The following is a 20506-nucleotide window of genomic DNA, read 5'->3' as shown; positions in this document are numbered from 1 at the left end:
CCAATATTCCGCCCCATTAGAGAACCATTCGACAAATGTGAAATGAACCCTGTATTGTGATACGTCTTCAACATGCCGCATGCTGACGAGTCGCGCTACCAGGAGAGAATTACAACTTGCGCATACTTCAAAAATAGCGTTGTGTGATGTGCGTTCACGTGGTGAAGTATCACAAGAAAAACAGTTCGTCAGAGTTGTAATAAATAACACCAATATTCCGCCGCACGTTACAGAATCATTCGATAAATGTGAAATGAACCCTGTATTGTCATACGTCTTCAACATGCCGCATGCTGACGAATCGCGCTACCAGGAGAGAATTACAACTTGCGCGTATTTCAAAAATACCCGCTATGCTACGATGCTGAATAATCAATGCATAATTTCAAATATTGCAGTTTTATCAACTAGGCAGTTCGCCCACTCAGGAACCTCAGATGCTTGGAAAAGCTTCCGAGGGTGGTCGCCGCAGTTCTTTTGTAGAGGACCAGAGCCACGGCCCACGCTGTTGCAGAAAGAGAACCTAGTTTCGTAACGGACGGAGAAACGCGCTGGGCAAGCCGGGTGTTCTTTGATTGAGTTGGCGTGCGCTCAAAGGTGTTGCTAAAACATTGTCAATCAATGCTTAAGAAGCTTTTAGGTTGTTGTCGTTAACGAATCTATTTTCATTGAAAACCACAACGTAATTTCAAATTCATGCGACTACTTCCATCCCTGCAACCTCGAACTCAAAAAAAATTCTATTTACCTAAGGAGAGAACGAACTTTTCAATCGTTTGTGAAAGGCGCCCTTTGCCTAATACCCCAAACATAACGCTTCTAATAACAATCTTTTACCGGCAGATAACGATGATCAAAAAAGCTGCGCAATAGCCCCTGTGTCCCGTCGCATTTCTTTTTAAAACACTATGTCTTCGTTCTCATTGTATATAAAGTCTTTGTTAAATTCAGACCTTCAACCTTCTCAAAATTCTCAAAACAATCCATTCCGTCAAATGGCCGGACACTTTTTGATGATACAGTGCGTTTTCTATTTCGGTAAATAAATTGTGAGAAATAACTCAAAGAGAAATTGAAAACGCTTCCCCTCAACAGACCATTTTCCTGTTCAGTTTCTCCCTGCTTTATACCCTCAGTAGCATCTGGTTGACAACACTACTCCCCGGATCCCACAATGTACGTATCATTGCTGCAGGTCGCGTTGATGTTTTGCTGTGCAAATGTTGGAAGATCTTCCAAATGCTCAAAGGATGGTGTTGCCCCTCTTGACATTAAACAGGCAAGTTTATTTCAATGGCTTGTGATTGAAACGCTATAATACGGCAACAACGATCGACAATGTTATAAACCTGTACAGTAATAAACACTACAGGTACAAGGTACAGTGTTAAGCTTGACTTCACTAGTTTTCCTTGAATGTGATATTTGCGAAACCTGTTCCTAGAACCAAAGTTGCTCATTGTTCGCGCACGCGTGTTTGCGCCGTGAATCCTAGTTATTTACAGTTGATCTAGGCTGCTTATATGCCTGAAAACAACTTACATTTCACAAAATTCTAAAACTCCGAATCAAGGAAATGCTTCACATTGAGCCATATTCAAGATAAGAGTGAGGTTAAGGTGTGACCTTTTCGTCATCACAAATACTGATGTTAGTATGTATTCCTGAACATCAAATTGACCCGTGTAGTCATGGCTATGCAAAGCATAGGTTTATAATGCAGTAAGGTTGAAGCTCAGGAGGTCGAAGCTTTGAAGATTGCGTGATCCGTTCTGCGAGTAGTTCGGGTATATAATAACGAAGGATAAAAACGAAAATCAAGTTCATCTGAAAATATGCGGATTGCATGCACACTTTTGTAGATATACGTACTTAGGGGGTGAAATATACTGCATTACTGTGGCGAATTAAGGATCAAATTGTCTAAAAGTGGGCGCTCTCCTCCTGATATTCCGCTCCCTTTACTAGCAGAAAAAATCTGGTTAATCCGTATTTCATTGGAATCGGTAAAACACGCAAGTGAAATGTGCCTTCACAGGAGCACTTGGGTTAATTTTGCATTGATATGAACTTGCACATCGCTATTTATGTTTCGCCAGTGGGGACCGCTGGACGCATCAACGTTTGAGACTGGATTACAGGTGAATACGATGGACACCTAATAGACTCACAAACTGAACGGAAGAAACTAAAGTGGTGGTCAGCGAATCATTTGGTGAAGTCCCGGTTCTCTTCACTGAAAGGAGCATGATTTTTGGGTCTGCAGTAGTTCTGTGCGTGTTCTTGGCGATCAACGTCCTGGTGGCGGGTAGCGTCGGCAAAGATTCGACCTATTCGGCACTGGTCTATGGCGTGTGTGACAAACACCTGCGCTGCGATGAGCTCAGCTTGTGGAAAGGAAGAGGCAGGGTTCCTAGCTTGGTCCGCGAAAGCGTGAACGCATTGCGCTTCACGCTGGCGTCTGTCATCACAACAGATCAGTCAGGAGAGCGACATTCGCCAGTGTGCGTCGTTGTCTTTTTGCGGTAATGCAACAGTTTTCTTACAGGGCGCCACAGTGGAGGAATTATTCCTCCACCTGTTAATGAGGACATCACACCCGGAGCTGCTATACGGTGCTCCATCGAGTGGCCAACTGTCGGCACTTCTATTAGTCATGACTCACTACTTTGCTTCATCTCCGCCAGACGGCAGCACCATCTGAATAGAGAAGGATAAGAGACGCTTTCGCGAGGTCATGCTGTTTGGAAATCATAGCCCAGTGGGCAGAGTGTTTTACACCTTCTCTTGCGGCCACAGTGATCGTGGGCTCCAATTCTGGCGCCTCTGCGTCAGTGAAACGTTTTATGTCATTTCCGTGACTGTCATGACGTCGGTGAGGTATTGCTGTACCTCGTCATAAAACACTGTCACGTTAAAAACACCTTCCCCAATATTATTCTGCCTTGTGGTTAAGGAGTCATAGCCGATAAAGCCGCGGATGCTGCGGTGTCGATTCAAAGCGTCCTGAAAAGCGAATCTTCCCTTTACCAAGCGAAATCTCACAGTTTGTACATAATTGTCAGCGCTTTTTGGAAGGCCTCAGAATGGTTCAATTTGAATTCGCGCTGAGTCAGAGTGTCCCCGAAGAGATGCTTCTTTACATTTTAAAAACAAACTTTTTTTAACTGTTTTTACGGTTGGAATGAAGATTTAGGTTTATGTTAGGCGTTTCTGGCGCGTCATGCATTATTGTATCTTAAACGAACGCATTCACAAATAAAGTGAAGCATACGCTGATGAAGAGCCACTGTCCATAAAGCGCGCGCATCATTTTCATACCTTACGCCTCCTGTAGACCCCGCGTTTTTGAGAACCGAAAACGAAAGGTCAACTTTCAGGTATACCTGTCATACCCCACTTTCGGTTGCTCCAACTATGCTTGCGGCAAACACCTCTTAGATTTTGCAAGTTCGGTCAGCCCGTGCGTATGCATGAGCGTGGAAGGCGCTGTACGTACAAAGAATTCACGCGTACTCAAAGTTTTGTTAAACAAACACACCGTCTAAGATAAAGGTATCAAACGTACAGGCAGGGCGACCACAATTATATTACGTGGGTGCCCCTGTGGGCGACACCGGACACGGGAAGCGAGAAAAAAGAGTAACACTTGCTTACAAGGCTGCTAACGCACTCAGCCACACGTGAACTACGCAAAACGCAGCAACAAAAACGCCCTATTTGCAGTTTTACATATCAACAATACGGTTCACTTCATCCTGGGCACAAACTGATTAGACCGAGGTCTCGTAAAGTACCCCTGAAACGCTAATGCTAGGAATGTCTTTGATTCTACAGTTTGACAACAAAAGTTCTCTAATAATACAAGTCGTTCCAGCGGGCAGCTCTGTCAGGCGTTTTGGGCCGGGGTACAAAGCCTAGATGCTCTTTCGATCGTAGACGACGATAGAAAAGATCCTGGATCCATCACGCTTGTCACGCTGACAGAAATGTAATGATGGAGGACCCGCTAAGGACATGTTAACCACGCTTCCTTCAGCGACTTGCATATAACCCGAATAAAAAAAGGCGGACCGTTGTTAGGCCTGCGCACTTCTCCGAAACCGAAGCGTGCGTATTGATTGCAACACAGGTGGCTACGCTAGCGGCCATTGGCTCCAAATTCCCCTTGCTTCTTTACGTCACACGTATTCTTTCTCTGTTAAGAAAATTGACGGGGCACTAACACATCTATCGCCGAACCATCTAATGTATAATGCTCCTATCAGCTATGGAGTGGCTTTATATCAATTCCGCGACTAAACGGCCGTATCTCAGAAGATGGATGAACACCCACGCGTGGTGCAGTATTCCCATAGTTGGGAGCCCTGTTTAGATTTTGCAGCGTTTTTGTGTTCTTGTAGGCGTATGCTGGGGAATCCCCCTACTGGTCCTACATAGGTGTGGCCACCCATAGGTGTGGCCACGGCAACAAGCTAATAAGAAAGAAGCTGATCAATGATCTGACAGTGGGGCGTAAGTTTAAGAATTCGGGATGCTGCTGCAGAACCGATATTCAGCTCTTATCGAGGAAGCAGAGTTTACGATACAGGAAGCCAGCGACAATCTTACACGCATTATCATGGGGTGTGCAGAAGAAGAGGGATTCACGATGGCCAGATAGGATACTGGCCAAATTTCCCAGGAGACGAAAGATCTAATTAGGAAACGAAAAGCCATGACGATCTCCACCCCAGCTGACAGAATTGAACTAGTGAAGCTTTCGAAGTTACTCAAGAAGCGTAAGACAGCTCACATACGGAAGTATAATATGCAGAGGATCGAGTATGCTATAAAGAAAGAAGGCCGCGTGAAAGCAGTAAAGAGGCGTCTTGGTGTGGTGAAAAATCCCATGTATGCACTTAAAGACCAGCAAGTCAATTTCATCACAAATAGGCATAAAATAGTCAAAAGTAGCCGAGGATTTCTCTAGAGGGCTGTGCTGTAGCCGGGACATTGAGGATAATGCCGAAAGAGAAAGTAGTTCAGAGGACATAGACTTCCAACCAGTAACGGCAGAAGAAGTAGGGAAGGCTTTGAAAGAAATGAAAGGGGGCAAACACCTGGTAAATATCAGATAACACCAGACTTCCTGAAGAACGGCTGGCACATCGTACTAGTAAAACTGGCAAACCTGTACACACAATGCCGTATGACCGCGAGTGCACCGGAATCAGGAAGAACTCGAACATCATAATTATCCGTAAGACAGGTGACATGAAGGACTTAAAAAATACAGTCCGATCAGCTTTCTGTCAGTCGTCCACAATGTACTTACCAAGGTAATCGCTAACAGAATTTCTGCAACCATAGTTTTCTGTCAACCTAAGGATGAAGCTGCGTTTCGTAAAATCTATAAACAATAGACCATATTCCCACGATCAATCAGGTAATAGAGAAGTGCTCGGAGTATACTAAACTCCTAAATATAGCCCTCATAGATTATGAGAAAGCATTTTACTTGGTAGAAACCTCAGCTGTCATTCAGTAACCTCAGATTTGCTGATGACGTTGCCTTGTTATGTAACTCGGGGGAAGAATTGCAAAGCATGGTTACCACACTGGACAGAGTAGAACCGTTGGCCAAAAAATAATATGCAGACAACTAAAGTACTGATCAGTAACCTCGGGAGAGCACAGCCGTTTGGGATAGGGGGCGAGGCCATGGAAGCGGTCAGCGAATATATCTACTTAGGCCAAGTAGTGGCCCCGGATCCCAACCATGAGGCAGAGATTGTTCGAAGAATAGGAATGGGGTTGGAGTGCATTCTTCAGTCATTGGCAGATATTGAACGGCAGCCTACCATTGTCCCTTAAGAAGTGTGTGATAGCTGCATCTTACAGGTACTCACCTACGAAGCAGAAACTTGGGGGCTCACTAAGAGGGTTCAACTTAAACTGAGGACGACTCAGCGCCAATGGAATGGAAGATGATAGGCGTAACATGAAGGAACAAGAAGAACGTGCAGCGGGTCAGGGAACAAACGCGTGCTAAGGACATATTAGAAGAAATTAAAAAAACGAAATGAACGTGGGCAGGGCACTTAATGCGAATGCAAGATAACCGTTAGTCATTAGGGTAACTGAGGGGATCCCTAGAGAAAGCAAGCCTGGCATGGAGCGGCAAAAAGTTAGAGGGGAAGGTGAACTCAAGACGTTTTCGTGCATAAATTGGTTGCAGTTAGCGTAGGACCAGGTAATTGAAAAATAATAGGAGAGACCTTTGCAATGAAGTGGGTGTAGAGAGGCTGGTGATGATGGTATTTCCACATGACATCGGCATCAGATAAACAACACACGTTGCAGAACACATGCTGCATTACCACCCCTTTTGTGCGTTGTGCAAGGTCCGTTTTTTGCCTGATATCGATGTCGTGCGGCGACACATATAAGGAGAAAAAGTTGTGCGATGCGTAAGCGTACGTCCACAAGAACATAAAAACACAGCAAAATCAATGCTGGGCTCCCAACTATGGGAACACTGCACCACGCATTCGTGGTCACCTATCTTTTGCGAAACCACCGTTTTGACTCAGCATCGAGATAAAAGCACTCGAGAGGTGATAGAAGCATTTCCCGTTAATACGTCTAGCGTTGGATGTATTAGTGCCCCGTCAATTTTCATTACAAAGAATATTGTTATCTCTTGCCATCGTAGCCGTCAATTGGTGTGTTAGGGTTTCGCTCTTTTAACTTCCTTACCCTTATTTTCTCACCTGTAGCGCGGTATGTATTTATACCCCATAAAAAGTGACTTTCATGCTTTTATCTGGGGCACCCGCCGCGTTGCCTAAGTGGCTAAGGCATTGCGTGTCATAGAACGAGGTCGTGGGTTTGATTACTGGACGCGGCGGCCGGTCTTCTGATGTAGGCGAAAAGCAAACACGCCAGCGTGTACGAGATTCAGGCGCACGTAAACATCCCCAGGTGGTCAAAATTAATCCGGGGCCCTCCACTACAGCGCGCCTCGGCGCCTGCATTGTGTCGGCGCGTTAAACGCTACAATCAATAAATCAGTTATACCTTGGGCGAGATAAACGTACATGATAAGTTTCAAGTATATATTTGTGTTTCTTTTTAATAAACAAATAGTTTCGCGTTTGTACCATGTCGCCCCTGTTTCTTCAACTCTCGTTCCTGTTGTGTGGGCTCTCCCACCTTTAATATGAGGAACTGTTTATACTAAAGTCTATAAAGGGTAACAAAAAATTCCGCGTAAATCAGTTTTTTTACAAACGTGCTTTATAGGACCGTGCCATTTACCTAAAATAATGATTCATTTTAATATTTAAAAAAGTTGTTTTTACAATTTCAAAGAAGCAATCACATTTCCTGAAATTTTTCTATATTGCCGGCTTGTGCTGTATAGGAAAGAGCAAACAGTGTGAACAGAACAAACTGCCTCACTTTCTACGCAAATGGGGAGAAATATATGTGGCAATAATTTGTGATTTGTTACGTTGATCATGTAACCTTCTTCAATATTGAATGGAAAGCTGTTTTGCAGTTTTACAGCGGAAGCGGCCCCATTTGGACACTTCGTGGCACATCTGGAGATGCTAAGATAAAGTGCAAGGTAGACAGAAAGAAAAAAATAAAAGGCACGCACGTAACATTTGTGCGCATGTTTATTAAAGGAACTGAAAAGTAAGTTTGCATGATTAAGTATTTTTGTTCACTAATTTTGCTGAAATGACCAAAATTTCTGCAGGCGCTTTGAAACTCTCACAGGGTCTTTTGAGGAGTACGATTCAAGACACCACCCAACAGCGATGAGCCTAAAATCAAAAGGTACACAAAAGATCTTTATTACCTTATTTTATGCAACTGCCTTACAAATACAATCAAACACGTAATAAATAAAACTAAAAAATACCTCAGTTTGCTGAGGAAGTTCTTAATAATTTACATTGAAAACATAGCCAAGGCAACATGGCAAAACCTAGTTAAGGCAAACCGTCGTGGTAATGCATTTTGAGCGGTCATATATTACTATTTCCCTTCTTACGCCAAATTTGTTAAATGACCCCTATATATTTCTAGGGAAAACGTAGGTTGTGCAACATTACAAAAACGATTCCGCTGGGTTTTACAAACAAATATTTGTCGCAGGTCTCCGGACAATTGTTCCGTGCATTCCGCTGGTTTGTATTAATTACTAATTGTTCCGTGCATGGCGCGGATTGTCCCGTGCATGGCACGAGAATTTAGAACAGCGAAGGGAGAAAATAAGGGGGGTGGGGGCGATGAGTTTAAAACAGAAAAGAGGGAGAGATGGGAGGGAGGAAGCAAATCTATAGGTTAGCTGGGAGTAGGGCAAGTAAACGTAATAAAACAGGCAAGTCGGTTGCTGACAACCGACGCCCCGATTCAAAGGGAAAGCCACTAATCATCATCATCATCATCATGGGCCGTGCCATGGGTTGTTCTCTGTTGTACCCTTGTTTTATTATGCCTTCAGAGGGGAAACCTTCAGCTTACAATTTGCCACCACCGAACCCTAAAGTTTCTTTCAATGAAATGAGAAAAAATGTATTAATTTATTTTCTTAGAATGCAAACAAGAAATGTGGTGCTAGGTGGCGCATGGAACAACTAAGCACACCCCTCGCTCCTACAAATATTGGCCAATTCACAAAAAAAATATCCTAACAAAACACACATATACACTTCCGATCGACTCCTAAGCACCCAATTCAGCCAGTGAGTGATGTTCCGCCATCCGCCTTGGGTGTTTATAATCTGTGTTCCTGTTTGCGGAATCGAGGGAGGCCGGCGGCTGCAGAATCGAGGTCACCAATAGGCTGGGAAGAGGCTACTTCAATATCCTGTGTGCAGCCTGTCACAGCAAAGCAACAAATGTTACGCTGTGCTTCGTGCGGCAAACGCGTGCACACAACGTGTGCACGCATTACACTGCAATATTTACACTGCAACATTTGTCAGAAATTGACACCACCCGCCAAAATCGACGAGAACTCCGTCCAGGTGGCTGCTACATCAGCTTCTGCCTCCTTCTGCGTGGCTCCCGGCCACGTGGCATTCTTCCCCTGCTCGGACTACCTTGGAAGCCAACCGTGCAGAATGAATAAACTTTTTGTCAACGCGGTGGAGGGCATTTTGTTCCTAACCGATGCGCAAAGCCAGCTACTTCAGGAAATCGCCCGTCTTTGAATGGTTGCGACAAAGGCAATCGGAAGTACAAGCGGCCGGGACACCGTGGGACGCCATGGTCCGTCGGACACCGTGACGCCACTGCGCAGTGCTAGCACCTCCTAGACAAAGGTTTTTTGGTACAGACATTACATCCTTACCCACCGACCATACATCCTCGCCCAGTGGCTTTGATGGCGCTTCCGCGTGGACCCCGCCCCGCCCCGCCCCGGTAGCTTGTAGAAAAGGGAAGGGCGCGATCACCTCCAGGGCGCTTCTGCCAGGGAGAAAAAAACAGTCAGCTAATGATCGTTCCCCGCCAACCCCGACCCCCTCTCAAGAAACTCTTGTTTGCGTCCACTAAGACGCGAATACCTGTGTGTCTACTGTGAAAAATTTGTCACGGCTATTGGCAAAGATAAGAATGGTGTTTGCACCCTTCAAGTCACGCTGATTGTGAGCCATTTGGGTCTTCACCTTTTAGAGTATCTGAAGTATGGCCTAGAGAGCGCTTATTCTCCAATTGGATGGTATCGTGACGGAAGACCGTGTGCTGAAGACCCACCAACATAAATATTCTTTGAGTATTTCTTTTAATACCTTAGCACTTGAGTCCTACGTACAAAAGCGCAACAGGTCTTTGGTATTGCTATTGCTTTAAATTATGGCGTGAATTACCGAGACCTGGTAGTCGGACCACATTTCTTCCACAGATTAATTCCCCTACGAGTAGACTATCTTCCACAACGACAAGAATTAAGAACACACCTGCAAAAAGTACGGTGGGGGAGCTTCAACCTCTCTGTTAAAATCCATGTCCACGTTTTGCGGTCCTTACTTAGAATTTGAGAACGAACGCATTTGGGTCGAAGCAAAGGCTAAACGCGGGAAAAGATTGCTGATTGACATGTATTTTCTTTATCGTAGCGTACGAATTCCTCCATTCACGTTTGTTTTTCAGCACTTCTCAGGAACTATAGACCTTTGCGAGAACAGCCTTGTTGGCAATTTCAACGTAACGAGCACTTATAAAACCCAATGGAAAATGTTTGGAATTTTAACAAAGCACCTGAGCTGATTAACGTATGCTGATTGCCCTGATACGGCAAATGCTTTACTACCTCCTAAACGCACAGGAAACGTCCTAGACATCGCTTTCCCCAACATGACTTTGTCGATCCTAAAGAGGCAATAGAATAACCCTGCTGCAGTCCTCCTAAGTCATAAACCTGTAAAATTGTACGTTATTTTTATCGGTTGTTAGAGGCGACGCAAGGAGACGCCTTTTTTTTCTTTTCTGTAGTGTTATTATAACACGCTATACAGAAAGGTGAACGATATGTAGTGGGAGTCAGACTACACTTCGACTATAGCAGACGAGCGGTATAGAATGTCAAAAAAAACAGTCAAGCAGCATTTTTCAGCACACATAGAACGCGGTTGGGCGCCTTAGCCAATTTTGCTTCATGTTTAGCAAAGACCATCGCAGGGAATTGTGTAGAAAGTTTTAACTCTATAAGCAAACGACAGCTACTAACGATACGTCCACCTTCATGAGCTTCATAGAATAGCTTTCAGTTGTGATATCACTCCTCGCACGCGCCAAAAATATTTTTCGTGCTTGACGGAATCTTCTCTTACCCGTTCATGGTACACTTCTGGTGGAACGTAAATATACGCACAAGAAATGCCTCTGACGGGATATCGCTGCACGATGGTGACAGTGAAGTGTATGAGGGTGTCGGCATCTATCGGCTTGTAAGCGGTGAAAAGGCGTTTCTCGCATCTCTTCTCTCCGCCATACATCGCAAGAAAAACATGTATATATGTACGTCTTGAGGCGGCTTAACTAGGATGTTTTACAATTGATATCCACTAATCGCAACTCATATTTCTATTTTAGGCGTATCAACAAATATTCGAAAGCCCAAAACAAGTTAGGTCTGTTCGACAAGCGCATCAATTCGAGCACTCCGCCCCCAAAAGTGCTTGGCTCCAGTGTGCCGTGTGCATCAAATGTATAATAATGGTTTTTGCCTCTCCTGGAACGTGTTTTCTGGAAATATTAGGTCATTAAAATGTGCTTATAAAAAGGCAACTATTTTATCGTTTTTCTGCCCCCTTGTGCATAAGGCAGACAATGTAAGATAATGCATGGCAGCCTACCACTGTCCCTGAACACGAAAGTGTATGACAGCTGCATCTTACTAGTTCTCACCTACGGGACAGAAACTTGGAGGCTTAATAAGATGATTCAATTTAAATTGAGAACGACTGAACGGGCAATGGAGCGGAAGATGATAGGTGTAACATTAAGGGACAAGAAGAGAGCGGAGTGGGTCAGGGGACAAACGCGTGTTAAGGGCATCTTATAGAAAATAAGAAGAAGAAACGGATGTGGGTAGGGCATGTAATGAAAAAGTAAGATAACCGTTGGTCATTAAGGGTAACAGAGTGGATCCCTAGAGAAGGCAAGCGTTGCAGGGGGTGGCAGAAATTTAGAGGCGCAAATGAGATCGAGACGTTTGCGGGGATAAACTGGTCGCAGTTAGCACATGACCGGGGTAATTGGAGATTAATGGGAGAGGCCTTTGCCCTGCAGTGGGCTGGTGATGATGATGATGAAGCCCTCCTTGTTCGGTATATAAAGGATCCCGGCACATAAGGTATATCGTTTCTGCTTCCTGGAGAATACTGCCATTGTACACTTTGTCGTACACATCCAATGTACATATATGTATATAAAGTCATCACTCGTTACTTATCTTAAATTATCTGTTAATTCAACACGTATTTTCCTACTTAGTTACCGGCCATAGGCGCCATGTATTGCCCGTATTTATTTCAAAAAGCTATTCCGGACGCGTATTTCCAAACGCTTCACTGCACAGAGCCCCCATGTGACATGTCAGTTCGCGCGACGGAGGATGGTAATTCAACGTGGCCATTGGCTGCTCTCCAAACCTAAAGCGACCTAAAACATACCAAGTAACAATTATTAACAAAAAACAACGCGTAGATTTTGGTTCAGAAAAAAATTACATTGAGCCAAAAAATAGGCAACAAAAAAAAAAGACAGACGTGCCCGGGCTCAAACCCAAGCCATCAGCACCAGTACTGAGTACGCGGCATCGTGTCTACAGAGCCTAAACGGTGGGGTCGTTTTATGAGGTGCCCAAAAGAACAGCGCGCGCAGTGACATCCCACATGTCACGTGGGTGCTCTGTCCAGCGAAGCGTTTGGAAACACGCTTCCGCGGCACCGCGGCTATCTCAAAATGTTGACAGATGTTCACAAGGGAAACACGCAAAAAAGTCCGCTAGAGACAGCGGATAAAATCTCTGTTCAGACATTCAGCTGCCATTTCGTACCGTACACGGTCGTTAGCAGAAAATTTACGCTCTTCGACGTCGATATTTCGTTTACCGAAATGCTGTCCGTCTCTTAAATGTTTGAAGAGAGCTTTACTCGTTGCAGCTGATAATGAGGACGAGGGGGAGTCTCGAGAAGTGCCTACGACGACATCAACAACAAATATTGTACGCCAGCTTCGGAACGGGGTATTTTGTATCGGTGGCGACCACCAATTGATGCGATGCATTCTGCCGATCGATAACAATTTCCTGGGAGAACACAGGAGCGCCCAACAGCCCAGCATCACGCCGGTATTTTTAAGGGAATGATAAATCAGTTCAGGGATGCTTGTACTCACGCGCAAAGCTTGAATGCAAGACCTGTTTTAGTCGAGGGTTGCCAGAGACAGTAAACGTTCATTATCATTGTGTATTTGCAGAGTTTCTCCACTAGTGATCTTCATATGCATCGAAAGGATCTTCGTCCTCTTCGCGGCGAGTAGTATATGCAAAGCCTTCCTCAACATTGTAGACTTCCCCTACCTCTTGGTCATCGACTCGAGGCAGCAGTTGCGGAATCCGAAAGTCGCCTCAGGAAAGAGTCGCGCGCTCGTAGCCACGTCTCTAATTATCCATAATGGCTGGCAGAGAACGTGGTTTCCTCGGTGACATCGGCAAAGCAGGGAGTATTTCCTCTTTAGCAGAAAGTTTTGCTAAACGGCCGCACGATGCGATATCATTCCTCATCTCCTCCGCCTTTGGGCCACTTTCTCCATTTCTAATTTGCATTCACGTTGTCATTTCGTGGACCGCGAAAACCAGAAGGTCACACACGTTCCGAGGGCGCCAAAACCGTGGCCGTGGACCCCCCCCTCCAACCATAAGTTAGAGCCTTTTGCAAATCTGCCACGCTACCAGCTGCGCTGCAACTGACAGACGTAGTGACGCCGCTGTCTTGGCCATCGCAACCATTGCAAGCGGCCGTCCCAGCTCCGGCGCATCGCCGCTCAGCGCAATACCCAAACCGGAAAACCTCGTGCAAGGACAGGATATTGACCCCGAAGAGCTCCAGCAGCCCAAGTGGGCTATAATCCGCCACCGGCAAGAAACCCTAAAGCAGGGTGCCTTACATCACGTTCTCCTTTCAAACTCCAAGAAGAACGAGCGTGGACCTCGAACACCTCGGGAGCTGCGCATGTACCCAAGCCAGGCTAGAAGCCTTCTCACCGTTCGAGCAGCTGGCTTCGCCTCTCTTGAAGTCTCATATAAAATAGTGCTTCGCCCTCGGGGAGAGAGAGGGATAACTTTATTATTTGCAGTAGGTTTAGGGGTCAGGGTGGCCGTAGGCTCCAGCCGGGCGGCGATTAGCGTAGCCCTATCCACGAGGGAGAGTTTGTGCCCATGTCAGTGCTACCTAGCACTCCATTCCACTGCTCGTCAAAGGAAAGTAGAGGGTTAGTGACAAGAAGGCAGGCCGACATGGCTTAGGGTACAGTGGGGGAGAATGGGAGTTGGGTGCAGTCTCTATGTGCATTCTTGTGTGATGATGCCCTAAGAATGGACAGGCGGGTAGTTGCAGTGGGAGAGCGGGCAATGACAGTCAATGTCGTTGTAACTTATCCGTCTGTCCCTGGCAGATATGGCCCCATTGTAGAGAACGAGGCTGGGGCCCGCTAGGATTGCCAGTCCTCGAGCGACGACGTGGGCTGCCTTATTTCCAAACAAGCCGGCATGAGCCGGGGTCAAAATTAGTTCGCTTGGGGTGGTTGGGAAATTTTGAAGCAAACATTTGAGGGAGGTTGATGAACTAAGGCCACGAGCGAAAGTCTCAACGTCCATTTTACAATGTGTGACTGTTATCATGGGCGTCAGCCTGTACGACAACGCCAACCCTATTTCCACATTCTCTGCCTCTCCGGTTTGAGTGGTGTGCACCATAATGGGGTTAATGCGCGTGATTTAGGGCCTGTTAATCCTGGCTATCGCATATGCGTCGTAGACGTAGCCCTTGAGGAGTACCTGCACGGTAGTGAATAGCGCCAGCAGCTGTAGCTGACGCAGTCCAAGACCAAGCACGAGTGTCGCCTAACCGTGAAGATCACATTTGGGTACACTGTGTGGCTGGTTAGCTCTTGATTAGCACACAGTCAGAAGATCGCGGCACCCGGTACGCCGGAATTAAATTCCTAATGCTTGCACGAAGTAGCCGGTCACGTGTCCGCACCAGCTAATACCACCACGGGAGTTGTCTTTAATGTCCCCCAGGACTTCGCGTCAGAACAAGTACTGGGCAGTATTTTGAACTCTAACCCAGACTTACCAATACGTGACGTTAAATTCTTAACTCTCTAACATAGTTGAAATCTTGTTCGTCGGCCACCGAGTGCCCTTGTCAGTGCTTTATAGGGCGGCCGCTACCGGTGCAATTCCTTTTCGCTGAAATAAGTAAACATGACCGCGTGCTGGCAAGTTCGGCTCACGCCAGATATGTTCCCTGCCATCAAAAGCCCCCCCCCCCCCCGCTCCCTCCGCGCTGCTTCAGTAGTGGAACTACGAATCCCACTGAGAACTACTCCCGAACTCCCGGGTGCCTAGTGAGCGGGGGCCCTTACCTTACGGGCTCCGCGGACTGTCCGCGACGCTTTTAACCCCCAAAACGACCCCAGTCGTCCGCTCAGGTAGTATCAGAACAAGGAAAAGCAGCCAAGAATCCGAATGACCACCCAGCCAATTATTCTGTCCTGGACCTCGGATCCCGCACCAAGGACCTGAGGGCAACGCCTGGAGTTCCGAAGACCAAGGAAACTTTTCGAGGGTACAGTGAACGCCTTGGAAACATCTGCAAACAGGAGGGCGGAATAACTCATCGTTATACCAGAGTACATAGTCTTCTGCCTTGATGACCAACCTACGCAATACGGCTGCAACACCCACTGATCCACCACAAACTGCAGCAAGACCCTCAACATTTACAGGCGAACCGCCGACGCCTCCCTTCAAATAATCCCCTACCACCGAATGCGCCTCACTATACCGTAAACTTCCTTCAACAATTACAAGCCATACTCGCCGGCGTGCATTAGTACGGCTAGAAAATATCCTCCTCAAAGACAAAGCTTCGCTCTCCTCAGTACTTTCGCCAGAACCCGTAACCACGTACCTCCCCCACTCTCCATGCCTTCCGACGACATGAAACTTGAAGCATCCTAAGCCCATCCCCGTAAACGTAAAGCCCAGTAACCAGAAAACCCTCAAACTCATATCGATATACATAATATTTACCGCATCGGATCTATTGAATGGGCTTTATCTAATCAAGGGCAGGAATATCTTCACTTACACCACACCCTACTAAACACCCAGAGCGCCCTACAAGCTGGTATCAAAGGTCTTCGCGAAGATATACACTCTTGCATGCGGGCGCTCACAGTAAACTTCAACGCAGCCCCAACTGCGCAGGAAATAACCCTCCCCCTTCTGATTCCGACAATGAGGAAATGTAATTTAGTATTCTAGTCTCGCAGTGGAAATGCAGTGATTTTGTTAAGAAACTCCGCACTATACCCACTGACAACACACCCAAGTAACACTATTATGGCGGTTCATAGAGAAGTGATCAAAGTAAAACTGAAGAGCTATCAACCACACAATCTCCGAACAGCACCATTTACTTATACCCACATGCACCACGACGTCTCGGTTGTATCCACCCCCATTACCGCAACCAACATTCCGCACGATTTTATTTTTTTAAGTCCTCCTGCTTGGAAATTCTTTCGCCTCAACGTACTGAATGTTTACAGAAACCATATCCCGAAACTTCAACTCCCTCTTTAGTCATGGCATCCGAGCAGGATAGCATCGCCCTCTCCTAATCATTGGCGACTTCAACGCTACCCATCTCGCGTGGGGGTACCATCGCGCCTCACCCAAATACCGCCGTCTGTGGGACCTTGTCAAAACCAAACGCCTGACTAATTATTGTGACTCGACAACCTCCACCCGCTAGGGAAATAATGTGCAATGCGATACCATGCATAATATTTATCTGTCCAGCAAGTTTCATTCCTTACGCTGGCACAGCCGACCGCATTCGCTCGACAGCGATCACTTTATTTTTGCACTGGACCCCCTACCCATACGCCAGTTTGCACCGAAACCGCATCAGCATATCTTGCGAACTGGCATTAGTTCCGCATAGAAATTTAAAAGATCCCGCCAGCAGGGAACATCTACGCCAGCTCTCTGACGTCTTAAGCGGCCGAACTCTTTGCAGCTAAACCAACTCAAGACAGACCCCTCTACGCTGAAACTCTAAGCGATGTTGTTGACACTCGCCTTCATCATCTCCTCGAGGCATATAAAAGTATTGAGCGAAGGGTGCGATCGTTTAAACAATCCCACCGATCGCGCCAGATTAGCACACCTACAAAAAACTATTGAGGCCCACCCTCTTAAACTCGCCCGGCTCCAGGGGGTACAACATGCGATCAGATGCAAAGAAAGCTCGGCATGCACCGTACCTGGTCTCTCAAATGACACCTACTGGACCCTAGCATCGCCGAACCTAAGCGCAATCAATACTCACTCAGCATCGCCCCAAATGTTGCGGCATCAATACCCAACTTCGACATTATCTCCAGGCTGCATACATCGCACAATGCAGCACTTTTATAGCTCCAACTATTCTGGATCCCTCAACTCTGATTCAGATAGAGAAACCCCACAAGCTGAAGTACTCGCGGCCCTCCTCAAGATCCGCACCACCACAGCGCCCGGCTAGAATGACGAAAATAATACACTTCTACAAAAGCTCGATCATTGCTCCATAGCCACTCTCACCAAACACCAAATTCACTTACGGATAACCAGCACTCTCCGCCTCGAATAGAAACATGCTAAAATATCATTCTTTGTTTTCTCATTTTTTTTCAAAACCTTCATAATTTCTTCGGTCGTTACTGGCGGGATCTCCAGCTACTCCGAACAATTTCCTCGTAACAAGTCATGCTGGATGTGGAAACGACTGTACAGATCTCTATAGAACTGCTCTAGTACAGCTATCTTAACCCTATTTGTGATGACATTGTCTTTGTGTGCCTACATCTGATTTCTAGTCATGCTTAGACGCCTCATCACTGCTTTCAGTTTGGCTTCATGATTTACAGCATGCGCAGTCCTCGCCCCAATATACTTCAGCATGTCTACTTTCCTACGCTCATTGATTGACTTCGAAAGCTCCACTAGTTCTATTCTGTCAGCTGGGGCGGATATTTTACGTTCTTTGCCGTTCCCTAAGTGAACATTCCGTCTCCATGGAAGGTTTACCAGTATTCTGTCTAGCGATCGCACCTCCGTCTACTACTGTGCACTTCGTGATAACGTGTGTAAGATTGTCGCTGCGTTTCTGTGTCGTAAAGTCTGCTGCCTCAGGTAGTGCTGAATATCGGTTCTACAGCGCGATCCTAAATTCTTTCAATTTCTGTCTTACTGTTAACTTATTGAACAGTTTTGTTAGTACTACCTAATTACACTCCCACCTACTTTGTAGCCTAATTCAAGATCTTACCATACCGTGGTCACTATGCCTATCCCTTTCGAGCCCTTCCACATAATAAACGTCGCCAGAGTTATCGCGTAGTGTGAAGTATATTTCATTTTTGTGCTCTTTATTTGGGCTCTTCTAGGTCAACTTCCGGCTGTCCTTTTTAGAGAAGCAGGTATTCATGATGTGTAGATTAGCCAATCGTAGGAATTCTACTAATAAGTCCCATCTGTTATTTCGACAACAAAGACCACAGTTCCCTTACTGCCTTGTCTTCAATCTGCGTGTATTTACTTTACCATTTATTCTCCCATAACTACGGTCTACTGTGTTTTTACAGTATTCACTGCCGATTCAACTTCTTCACAGATGCCTTCAACTATCTGGTCATGGAGTTTGATGTAGGCGAGTACCCCTGTACCACCTTGATTGTGTACCGCTTATTAAGCCAATTCACTAGACCAGCTACCATTGGGTAATAATGTTGTAGTAATTTTCTTTGTAGCGAGCTGTACATTTGTTGACTATAAATCCAACTCCCACTGCTCGTTCGTCCACAAGACCATTGTAAGATGGGACATGTCTATTTCCAACCACTCAAAAGGCTTCACTGGTCCTCCTTACCTGTATAAGCTCTATTACATCTCATTTATGTAGTGCTATTCCTCAAACAACGCTTCTAGACTCACCTCGGTAGATGATGTTCTTGTGTTAAACATTGCCAGGTACACATTTCAATGGCAGTTCATCCGGATGCAGATATTCTTAGCACCTCAGCAGGGCAAAGCAACTGGTGATGTTCAGATGACGGCAGTCTTCTTAAGGATGGCGGGCCACTTGTATTAGAAAAACTGGCAAACCTGCACACGCGACAACTTATAGCCGTGATTTTCACCAGGTATGGTCAAGGGAGTTCTGAATCGTTACGTGATCACCTTCTGTGAAACTGTTTACTTCCTCTACTGTTGGTGTAATTAAGACATTGGTTACACATCACTTTCCCGTATTTCTGTGCTTTTATACTAGACACATAAACTTTACCAAACAGAGCCTCAGGTTTCCCTTTGGTCGTACAAATTACTCCGACTTATTTGGAACAGAGACTGGTACCCTATCAACTGTACCGGCCCTCATTTTGCCCTAGACCGGTTTTGCAGTGTCATTAATTGTGCGGTATAGCTACACTAACATATATCAGTCCAAAATTTGGATATCAGTTCAATCCAAATCAGTCTAGTCCGCGCGCACTATGGCTTTCAAGTTCTCTCTTACGTTCCTCGCGTTATAAGGATCACCGAATTAAAAACATTATCGACTACCTTTTACGACAAAATTTAAAATGGCTTAAATGATATGCCAGAACCGTTTCACTTGTACTCAAAAGAGCTAAAGGTAACTATCACGAAAATAGCCCTCGGGAGTGTGGCAATGACGTAAACAAAAAATGAAAAATACCTAATCCTGATACCTAAACCTAATACCTAATCCTAACCTTTTCCCTCTGTAGCAGTGGTGGCATGGAAATACACTTTCAATCAACCTATCGAGAACCTCATTCGTACCATCCTATACCCCTCAAAGATAATTTACCACCATCAAATGCTTGTACATCAATTCTTCACAGATTCCGATACAGAAAAAGGCTTCTGTCCTTCGTATCGTTATAGTCATGCACCTAAAAATCCGTATTTATTTCGTCTGTACCCGCAAAAAATTGCTCATAGAGTAAGACAAATTCTAAGGGCAAGGCATTACTTAACGTACGATCTCTGACTTGTCAGTATTTCGCGTTCATGCACAGTACTTAAACATTTTCATTTATTGCATGAGAACCGCATCATCGTCATCATCATCATCATCATAATCATCATCATGATCCTGTTTTTGTCCATTTCAGGACGAAAGCCTTTCCTTAAGATTTCCAGCCACGCCCATCGAGTGCCAGCTCAGGCTGGGCTTCCGCGCCATTTTCGTTGATCATCTTACCAACGAGCTCTTGGCCGCTCCTAGCGCGTTTGTGGTCTATTGGCATGCAGTCTGCCAAACGGATGGTTCACCTCTTGTCCTTCATTTGAATTACGTGACCAGGCCATGCACATTTCCTTCGCCTAATTTGAACTAGTGCGACAATGTTCATTTTAGCCCCTAAGAAAAGAGTGAAAAGAAGTCATGTGTATTATTACCTTCTCCTCCCTCTGTCGCCAACGTCACCTCTATCATAAAGCAATGCTTTTTAACTGTACCCCCAAGAGTTCTTTCGAGATGGTACCATCGACGTCACTCGATGCGAAGTCAAAACGCGCTGCACAAGAGAGAGATTTCTGTTCTTCGTCACGCTTGTCCTCCTTTTCACCAATCGGCCGTGAGCTTGGACAGTGAAAGACTTGAAGGACGGAGTACGCTGGGCAGTCACCGTC

The 20506-nt window shown here is 45.7% G+C and overlaps 1 protein-coding gene across 3 annotated transcripts in view; it reads left to right on the top strand.

Annotated features, from left to right (window-relative positions):
• Nucleotides 1-1072: 1072 nt before the first annotated feature.
• LOC144141885 (uncharacterized) overlaps nucleotides 1073-20506 on the top strand; it is a 38479-nt gene continuing 19045 nt past the window's right edge. The window contains exons 1-4 of one of the 3 annotated variants that reach the window (XR_013316735.1): nucleotides 1141-1279; nucleotides 7547-7686; nucleotides 7751-7830; nucleotides 11095-11184. Coding sequence is in view for 2 of the 3 variants with exons in the window: in XM_077673359.1 (XP_077529485.1) it covers nucleotides 1175-1279; nucleotides 7547-7686; nucleotides 7751-7830 (325 nt within the window). In the remaining variant the exon portion in view is untranslated. Of the gene's footprint in view, nucleotides 1280-7546; nucleotides 7687-7750; nucleotides 7831-11094; nucleotides 11185-20506 lie in introns of those variants that run through there. The other 2 variants (XM_077673360.1, XM_077673359.1) reach the window with 2 other exon arrangements.

Source organism: Haemaphysalis longicornis, unplaced genomic scaffold (assembly GCF_048455015.1).
Source record: "Haemaphysalis longicornis isolate Haplotype H1 unplaced genomic scaffold, Haemaphysalis longicornis Haplotype H1 scaffold_6, whole genome shotgun sequence".
In the NCBI taxonomy this organism is placed as follows: domain Eukaryota; kingdom Metazoa; phylum Arthropoda; class Arachnida; order Ixodida; family Ixodidae; genus Haemaphysalis; species Haemaphysalis longicornis.
The sequence above is the reverse complement of the archived record's forward strand: the minus strand, read 5'-3'. Positions and strand labels throughout refer to the sequence as shown.